Here is a 10,404-nt window from a genome sequence, read left to right as displayed (position 1 = left end):
TACAATGTCAAATCCTCAGCTTTAGTTTGTGTATGTAGTTGAGAAAAGCTGTGAACTAATGCTGCTTTATATTCACATCATATACATACATTTTACACAATATTTATATATTTAACTTTTTGCTCTTTGTAAACATGTGAGACACAAGAAACATGACCGGAGATATTTCTCAATGCTAGTGTTGCTGTAAAATAACTGGCCTTGTTTAAGTCAACAGACAAGCCTAATTAGTCTTCCTGTCATTCTCTTTATCAATGATGCAACCATTGGCTTTTAATTAGGATCAACCTGCAATTGCTGTAGCTGGCTTTGGATTTCCTTTAATGCTGGTAAGTTCAAACTTAGAGCAGTTGTCTTTTTTCACTTCTGTAATGAGCTCTCATATGTCCTTAACATGTTTTTGCATATCTTTTCAGGGTTCAAACAAGAAAAGTCCCATTTTCTCAAAGAGGGAACATCATTTTTGCTTTGTGATTGAGAGTAATACACAAACACACACACATACAGAGTGTGTTGTGGCAAAAGAAATAAAAAAAAATTGATCACAGGACAGAGCATCACTTTCACAACCTCTTGTTATAGTTTACCCTAGTAAACTTTGTCCACTCCGACACAAGCAACTGTACTCCCTGTCATTGCATTGGGAAAAACGAACCCTTTCCATGTTGAACACGGGCAACTCCTATTAAGAGCACATGCCTCCTTTTAAAGCCCTTAGTAGAATTCATCCTAATTATACATACACAAAAGGTACCGCTTAGAATAGTGCATAAGATTAGATTGGTCAAACATACCACCAAGCGAATGGAGCCACCAAACAAATGGGAACAATGTGATTCTCCAATATACATATTACATGTCTCTGGACTGGCAACTAACATGTCATTCAAGCATTGGTTATAATACGTCTTTTAAAAATGATAGGCTTTATACATATAGCACAAGCTTCAAATATGGCAAGACATCTTTTAAGTTAGTAAGGAAGGTGAGAAGGGTGTTAAAATTCGGAAGCACTTCATCTCCGTCAAATGGTTGTCAACTGCGGCAGGCTCGACTTTGATTCCAATTACGCTTACGGTACAAAAAGACGACATTGCAAATAGTACATAAACAGTAAAAAGTACATCATGTATTGCTAAAGATAAAATGCTACCTGGTGGCATTCACATCACAGGTAGAACGCTTTAGTTTTAAGAAGAAATCAGAAACAACAGTCATTCAGCTTATTTGGGTGGTTTAAAATAACCACTGTAAATGATTCTTCACGCCGAAGGAATTCGAAAGTAGATATTTACACCTTGTGTTTCTTTGTAACAGATGTGAATGCACGCAACCTCTTTTGATTTCACTTTATAGTCCTTAAACTGTGGAATTAAGTAGTTATTTGACCAATCCAGCGCTTTGAGTTAGTCAAAGTATATTCCTGGACGGTAGTCCTCATCTGATTTAGGGTTTAAGCTGATCCAGCCAGAGATCTTGTCACTGTGGTTTTGTCAAAAGCTAAATCTGCTCTGCTCTTTTCTGGCATTCCTCAAAGACAGACTTCATGACCTCCCGGCCGACAAAGTGACTCCATTTCAGGCAGAGGGCTGTGTAGCTGGCTCACCTTGGCATCGCTTGATATCTCTGTGCCAGGAGAGTCTGACAGCCATGTCTGTCCTCCAGGGCTTGCCCCTGAAACCCAATGATACCCTGGAGCCAGTGCCACCGAAACAGAACGAAGCATCACTGTAGCTCAGGATAGTTTGACTCGATGCTGACCCAAGAGAGCATGCTGATACATCCTCGCATCAATTCAACGGTTGAAAATAGCCATCCAGGAACATGCTGTAACTGTAATTGTTGTCATATTTTTGGAACTGCTGTCCCTGGAGTTGGTCCACAAGTAGAAATTATCTCCAAAATAAAGCTGGTGAGGATATAAAGAGAGAGAGCTACATGTTTCTTTCTTTTTCGTCCTTTTTTATAGTTCATTACAGACCCAACTGCCGTAACATGTACTGCAATGACTATAATGTGATCTAGTGTTTAGAAGGGAACGCTTTGTACCATTACGAGTGCGTTGCCTCCTCCTTCCGAGTTCAATAATCCTTTTCTGTCTCTCACAATACTGCCGTTTTATTTGCAAGCAGTTCCATTGAACATTTCACACTCTTTTATAGTCCCTTGTACAGTTTATAGGTGGCTTGTACATCAGATGTCATTGGCCTGTAAAATCTCACAAGGCTGTTCAAACAAAGTGTGCTACTTTTTAGACACAATCGTTTGCTTGGTAAACAGATGCTTTATTGTTATGTAAAGAAGCAAGAGGTTACCATCAGACATCTCTGCGGGTCTTCTTTAAATTGGTGCATAAAAAATCAAAACTTTGTTTTGTGGTCTCGCCTTTTGTCTTTGACCAATAACCATAACTCTCCATTCAGATCCGTTGTCAATGAAAAAAAAAGATAAGACAGACAAGAAAGACGAGTCTACAGGCAGTATGGGAGAACATATTTTGGATCTGCTGTATTAGAAGCAGGCCATCATCAATTACAGCGCCCCCTGCTGTTCTGTGGCAGGGTGGCAGCCAAATGCCTGGCTGAGAACAGCTTGGAACAGCAGAGAGAGAGAGAGTGAGTTTGACAGCTGTGTCCATCAGTCATTTGGCCCCAGGCAGGAGAGGATGGATAGGCCTAGTATTGCTACCATTTTCCTTGGTCTCTCAAGCAACTCTCAAGACACCTAAACTCTTCACTTTAAAACTGATGCCCACCACCAGATTTCCCATGCCCATTAAGATGCTACAATAGGGTGTAGGTATTGCTGCTACATGCTAGATTTCGCCACCAAATCATCGGTCTAAAAGGTTCTTGCTTTCACCAAAAGGATAATTATTTACATTCAGCAGTATTCAAAGGAAGCAGGCTGTTTGACAGATATTGCAAAAAATACACACAAGTCCATTTAGCAAAGTTGTTTTGGCAGTGCTACTTATGACATTGCCGGATTTGTTCACCTCCTCTGTCATTATGGCACCTCATCTCTGCGGGCGACTGTCGTCCCCTGAAATGTCTCTCTTGAGTTCTGTCTGTAACAGAGACTGGCTTATCGACCTTGTCTTTACCTGTGCTGTGTCTCAAACAAGAGTTTGAAATAGCAACAGCCAGAATAGCTATGACTTGATGTTGGCGGTTCGTTCCCTGGACAAGTGCTGGAATGCATCCTTTGATGATGGTGTTGAGGTAAAGAGACCTAGGGACATTGGACTTTGTCAAATTCACCTAGACCCTTATCCGTTGACTGAAATAACAAACCCTTAGACATCACAACACTTGAAACTCTCTTTCCCTCTCACAGGGCACCTTGGTTTCTTTGCTGTCCTCTTCCGTATGCTTCCTCGCTGTTCTTTGTCCTCAGTGGTCTAGAATTGTCGGAATAATATCTCACTGCGTGGCAGCTCTTGGCTGATGGAAGCTGACAGCACAATGGCCTTGTCCAGAAGGGTGTGAAGGCTCCTGAGATGCAAGGCTCCTGCCCTTTGGTATCGGACACATGGGTCTGGGCCACAAGAGACATCTGAAGGCCAGCAGTATGAGAGGCCAGAATTTTAGAGTGGAGGTAGGATCACCAGGGATTCAAGGCCCATGAAGAATCAGAATCAAGACCATGCAAAGTTTTCCCCTTCAGTTCTTTGTATTATAGAACAATGAATATAAATCTAGTCCAAAACAAATACATGGAGGAAATATACTATAAATATAACTGAAGCACATGTGTAGAAGCTTTCGCATCCGGTTGTCTAATCGAAATCATGCTTTCTTGTGTTTGTATCCTTTCCAGGCTTTCCCCTCAGACCGTCACTTCTGTTTTGCTGTTCGTGGGCAGTCCCTTGTGTTTTGGGTGGAGGTGCGGAGACTGTCTGTACCCCAGAGGCTGAGTGAACAACTCTGGAAGAGTCTCGATGCTAAACTGACGCTTGTTGGAGAAGGCCTGACGCCGACTGTTTGGTTGGGACAGTGGTGGCTGTGGCTGCATCATGAGAGGGACCTGATGTTGGACATGGCACTTGTTGGGGTCCCAAACTTTGAAGGCCGAGCTCGAGGTGAGTGGGTGGGTGTTAGTCTTGGAGATCTTGGGCTTGGAGACTTGAGCTGACGTAATGGTGATGGCCAAAGGAGTATGGATGTCCAGAGGGGGAAGAAAGGGTTTGTCTTTTGGGTGAAAAGCAATAGGCTGAAAGGTTGCAGGCGAGGATTGGCGGTGTGCGTAATCCATCATGGGGTAGCTCTTGGGGTAGTAATCCCTTGCTGTAGTTTCTGCAGAGAGAAAGGGCAGGAAAAAACAGAAATAAAAACGCTAACATTGTGACAAATATGCAACACGTTCATTTAATAGTGTTGCTTCTACACTCACATACCCTATGGTGTACAAACCTAATGTATTTTACTATATTTAGTGTTTAGAGGATCTAATGAGTAAAACACCTGGAGCAGAGGGTCATCAAGCGGGACATGAGGATGCCCTCAGCTCTTTTTTACGTCACGCCACACACATGCATGCATGCATGCACGTACATACAATGACTTTAGGGAGCTGTGGCAGTTCACATCATGGTCATGATCAAATATGAATTATATAGGCAGGACTCTGTTTGAAAGGATCAATGCAAGGAATGTTCAGTGAAGAGAGGATTCAAATAGTTGAAAGGAGACAGTAGAATGGTTTGCAGTTTGATCTGGTTTTGTTTGTATGGTTAAAATGTGTTATATTGACACTTTGATGTACAAGGACAACCTACGAAGCAGGTTCTAGAAAGTTTTTAAAACGTTGTACTGCAACATTACCCAACTGAAACCAAAAAGCACTTTCTGTGAAATGTTTTAAACATTTTTTTAGTTAGGTACAGTGCCTTGCGAAAGTATTCATAATTCATAAGTATTCAATTCATTTTTTTCCACGTTTTGTTATGTTGCTGCCTTATGTTAAACTGCTTTAAATTACTTTTTTCCACATCAATCTACACCCCATACACCATATTGACAAAGCAAAAACAGAATTGCCACAACTTCGTAAATGTATTAAAAATAAAAAACTGAAATAAGTACATTGCATAAGTATTTATGCCCTTAACTAAATATTTAGCTGAAGCACCTTTACAGTTTCAAATCTTTTTTGTTTGATGCGACAGGCTTTTCTCATCATCATTTGGCTATTATCTGCTATTCTATTCCTCCCCTCTTCACCTCTCAAGCTCTGTCAGGTTGGATAGGGGCAGACGCACATTTTCAGGTCTCTCCAGAATTATTTGATTGGGTTCAAGCTCAGGCTCTGGCTGGGCCACTCAAGGACATTTACAGAGTTGTCTATAAGCCACTCTTGCTGTGTGCTTAGGGTCATTGTCCTATTGGAAGGTTAACCTTCTGCCCAGTCTGAGGTTTTGAATGCTCTGGACTAGGTTTTCTAGTCCAGAGCTATCTCAATATTTTGGTGCACTGAGCTTTTCTTCTACTCTGAAGAGTTCCACAGTCCCTGCCGCTGAAAAACAGCCCCACAGCATGAGGCTGCTACCAGCACATTTTACTTTGGATGGTACACTGCAGGTGATGAGAAGTGCCTGGTTTCCTTCAAACATGATGGTTGGAACTGAGGTTCATCCGACCAGATAATATTGTTTCTCACAGTCTGGGGGACCTTTAGGTGCTGTTTTGCAAATTCCAAGTGTGTTTTCCTGTGTCTTCACTGAGGAGAAGATTGAGTTTGGCCACACAGCCATAAAGCGGTGGAGTGCTGCAGTGATGTTTGTCCTTCTGTAGGTTTCTCCTATTTACACATATGATCATGGAGCTCAACTAGAGTGACCATCAGCTTCTTGTTCATTACTCTAACCAAAGCCCTTCTCCATCAATTGCTCAGTTTGGCCAGGAGGCCAGCTCTAGGAAGAGCCCTGGTTGTTTCAAACTTCTTCCATTACGGGTAACAGAGACTACATGTTTTTATGACCCTTTTTTTCTGAACTCTTCCACAGATGTGTGGCTTGACACAAACCTGTTTCTGAGCTCTACATGCAGTTCTTTTGACCTCAGGGCTTGTTTTTTGCTCTCATATGCATTATCAGCTGTTAGACCTTTTATTAAGACATGTGTGCCTTTTCAAATCATACTCATTCAATTGAATTTGCCACAGGTTAACTTCACTTGACGTGTAGTAACATTTACAAGCAATATGAATGCTCCTGAGCTAAATTTCAACTGCCACAGATAAGGGTATGAGTACTTATGCAATGGAATCATTTAAGTTTTTTATTTTTAATAAATTTGCAGAGATGTTAAAAAACAGCTTTTTTCTTTACCATTATGGTGTATGGAGTGTAGATTGATGTGGAGAAAAAGTAATTTAAAGCAGTTTAACATAAGGCAGCAACATAACAAAATGTGAAAACAAATTTATACTTTCGCAAGGCACAGTACATATGTGTTGGGCTTACGTACAGGGTTACGAATGGTATAAGACAGGCTGGTTATTTTATTCTTTTGCAGGTTGAAGTGGGTTAGCATGTTAGCATAGTTGACAGAGGAGAGTTAGCCTTTTAGCCAGTCTCGTCAAATTAGCCCATCTCCGCTGAGTGCTGCAAGCTATAGACAGGCCACTCGCTTCACTGCCCTCAGACATAAACAATCTTGCTTTACTGTTTTGTCATTTTTGTCTCCTTTTTCTTCTTTTCCATCCTGACTTCCTATACTGTCCTTTCTCGCCATCGATTGAGTTATGGCTAATGCATGAGGCGAGTACCTGCTGAAAAGGAACACAAGCATGTAGCATAATTTCATTGTATATGTACATGTGATCTCAAAGTATATCCTGGCCCGGTGGCAATCATAGTTTCTGCCAAAATACTGTAGTCACTAAAATAAAACTGTGGTAACTTGGCAATAGCAGCTACTGTTATGATTCTTTTTGACCGCATCAGTACGGACAAGCTCACTGTTTGTAGTTGTGCATGAGTGAATGTCGGTTAGTATTACAATCAGCTTAGAAGGTCAGAATGAAACCCGAAGGGTTTTTAGGGATGTTGCAACATGCTGAGGGCCAAAGCCATGTCTCATCACAACACGTCGTACGTGTTTTAGTGCAAAGGTTAAGATTATGGTTAGTCTCTAGTAATTATTTTATCATATGTGCATATGTGTTTGGGTCATTTTGCCTTCATTTTTAGGACTTTATGAAGAAAATGCATTTGTAGACTATTATATATAAAAATATATTTGTAGGATATTAAACACATTGTTAGCTCAGTATAAATACAATAGTAGTCAATTAAATGATAGAAAAACATTTTGTGTGTGTGTGTGTGTGTGTGTGTGTGTGGTCCTCAGGGGCATTCAGGCACTGCAACAGGAGAGAATGTGACATAACGGCCTGATGATGTCAGACACAGGAAGTGCTCAGAGAGTGAACATATGTATCTAACTAATGAACAGACGGTAAATGTACCAACAGCCTCTCTGTCCATTTCTTCTCTTCCTTTCTTACCATCTCTTCCCCTCTTTACTACATCTACTATTTCTCTCATCTTTCTTATGTCTCCTTCTTGACTTTTCTCCCTTGTTTCTTTCTTCACAACTTTCTTTCGTTTAAATTAGTTTGCCTCTCTCTATATCTGTCTGTCTGTTTCCAATCATTATTCTTTAATTAAGACGGTGCTGGAAAGCTGTTTTAGGCACCTGCCACAAGTTGGCTCCGACCCTATTCATTACCCCCCTCCCCACGTGCATGTTCCTCCTCCTTTTCTCCCGTCATCCTCTCATCTTTCCCTCCACTTGCCCTGCTGAACTCTCCCCATCCACTCTCTTTGCCAGCGCAGTCAGGGTTGATCCACCTCAAGCTTTCCAAATGCAATAATCCAACAGAAGACACCGTGCCAGAGACTGCATGCACACGGTTGTACCATATCTACACATTGTTTGAAGGGGAAAAAATAAATCTCTCCATCTTTGTGTGTTTAATCATCTCATATCTCTTTGATGTGAGTTAAACATGTGCAACAGAAACAATATGTTTTACATTAGTAAGATCCCACAATCTATTTCATATTGATTTGTGAAATTATATTTTGAAATGATATATTATTTGAATTGAATTGAATTGTAAATGTATCCTTATCAACACTGTCCTAGTGCCAGATTAGAAACAGCTTTCTCAACATGCATTGTGTATTGACTAGAAGTTTTCTCTTAATGCCATCATGTAATGCCATTTTTTGTTGTGAGCTGAAAAGACCAGAATTTGTCACAATTAGGCTTCCTGAGATGTTCAACAGATCTCTAGGGTATGTTAATTCTTATGTCAAGATGGCAAGTTTTGAAGTAGAACATGTATACAGTATAAATCATGATGTATATCTAAGTTTTAAACTTAATAGAGTAGTAATACAGTAAGTACCCATAATGAACTACTGTGAAGCTTTTATGTATAAATAAGGTACAAAGTAGTTCTTTTAAGGGTACAGTCTCAGTGACAAGCTTAATTTTGAGAGTGTATCCAAACAATCATATATAGTTTGGATAGTTAAGCAAATTAAATACACTTTAATAGTTTTCAAAATTACTTCTTTTTGTTTCACAAAAGACAAATAGATGTGGAGGGTGAGTAAATGATAACAGAAAATAAAATTTAGGTTAACTATTCATTTATTTTGTTAAACAACTTAAAATTATGTGTTTGTATGCTGAAGCATAGCAAACTAGTTTCAAATTAGCTTCCCAACCACTAGAAAGAAGATTTGTAGTATATACTACCGTTCAAAAATTTGGGGTCAGTATGATTTAAATAAAAATAAAAAATACTCAGTATTTATTCAGCTAGGATGCATTAAATTGGTGAAAAGTTCATGTAAAGAAAAAGTTCATGTAAAGACATTTAGAGTATTGTTACGAAATATTTCTATTTCAAATAAATGCTGTTCTTTTGAACTTTCTTTCCTTTAAAAAGCCTGAAAATAATGATCATTGTTTACACAAAAATGAACATAAAAGACTTGATTAAAAAAAACTTTACCAACCCCAAACCGAACTATATTGATTTTTCTTTTTTTTCTTGGTACAACCAGGTAAATATATAAAAATAAAGTGACGTGACATGTGGCCAAGTATGGTGACCCATACTCAGAATTAGTGCTCTGCGTTTACCCATCCAAAGTGCACACACACAGCAGTGAACACACACAAACCGTGAACACACACCTGGAGCAGTGGGCAGCCATATATGCTGCGGCGCCCGGGGAGCAGTTGGGGTTCGGTGCCTTGCTCAAGGGCACCTCAGTCGTGGTATTGAAGGTGGGAGAGAGCGCTGTACATTCACTCCCCCCACCTACAATCCCTGCCGGTACGAGACTTGAACCCACAACCTTTGGGTTATGAGTCCAACTCTCTAACCATTAGGCCACGACTTCCAGGCTTTAGTGTCCTTGAATCTGTTTTTTTATGCTGTTGCAGCAGCATAGGGTGTATATTTTTTCTTAATTTCATGTATAGAACACATTAGTACATTTCAACCGATTTCCCATCAGCCCCTAGTTCTCAGCGAGTGTGTATTTATATGTGTCTCGGTGGTAATGCGCAAAGAACGAACGCTAGTGTGGCTGTTTAGTGAACAGGCCCCTCTGTGTTTGGAGTCATGCTGTGATTGATTAGAGTGTGTTTGTGTCCATTATTATCATATCCGCATGTGTACAGTACACGCTCCCGAGAACGCCCGCCTGTGATTTTAATAACATGTCAGGCTTTTTTTCCCCTCTTGATCTGAGAGGTGATATTTGCATATGTGTGTTTTCCCTGCAGTCAATGACACTGCGAATGATTTGCAATGGTAATCAGTGGTTGTGGGTAAAGTGACCTTGATGAACATGTGTGGCGTTTATGGTGTGCATTACAAGATGTGACAGCTGTTTGTGCATGCGTCTTACCCATGGTTTTGAGGGAGGAGTATTTGTTGAAGCCCAGGTTGCTGTGAGGCTGGGACAGAGCCATTGCGGGACTCAAAGGAGGAAGCATGACATTATTCAGGTGGTTATGCTCTGAAGGAAGAGAGAAAGCACAGGAGGAGAAGGAGGACAGAGAGGAACGAGGGAGCAAAGAGGAGAGAGTGGGACACAAGGAGGAGGGGTGCGTTAGTAAAAGGGAAGTCAGCATATTTATAGAGAGATGAGTGCATGTGATTATACAGTAAAGGAGAAAGTCTGCCGTTAATTTCAGCGAGTAAAGGGGAATGAAGGACATGCGTGAGTCTTATAGCTCGGAGGTTCCTGTAGACTCTACAGTGTAGAGCGTCAAGGTCGTGGGTTCAGTTCTCAGTGAACACATGAACTAATGCTATGTATAGCTTGACTTTAAATGAAAGTGTCTGTTGTATAAATGTGTGTAGGCT

The 10,404-nt window shown here is 40.5% G+C and overlaps 1 protein-coding gene across 2 annotated transcripts in view; it reads right to left on the bottom strand.

The window, feature by feature from the left end:
- Nucleotides 1–535: 535 nt before the first annotated feature.
- LOC107583263 (protein shisa-9) overlaps nucleotides 536–10,404 on the bottom strand; it is a 67,876-nt gene continuing 58,007 nt past the window's right edge. The window contains exons 3-4 of one of the 2 annotated variants that reach the window (XM_016269419.1): nucleotides 9,944–10,054; nucleotides 536–4,298 (exon numbers count right to left, since the gene is read on the bottom strand). In XM_016269419.1, coding sequence (XP_016124905.1) covers nucleotides 3,832–4,298; nucleotides 9,944–10,054 — 578 coding nt within the window. In that variant the 3' untranslated portion in view covers nucleotides 536–3,831. The remainder of the gene's footprint in view (nucleotides 4,299–9,943; nucleotides 10,055–10,404) is intronic. The other variant, XM_016269420.1, reaches the window with a different exon arrangement.

The sequence above is a fragment of the Sinocyclocheilus grahami genome, unplaced genomic scaffold (genome assembly GCF_001515645.1).
Source record: "Sinocyclocheilus grahami isolate Dianchi unplaced genomic scaffold, SAMN03320097.WGS_v1.1 scaffold52.1, whole genome shotgun sequence".
In the NCBI taxonomy this organism is placed as follows: domain Eukaryota; kingdom Metazoa; phylum Chordata; class Actinopteri; order Cypriniformes; family Cyprinidae; genus Sinocyclocheilus; species Sinocyclocheilus grahami.
This window is presented reverse-complemented; position numbering and strand designations above follow the sequence as displayed.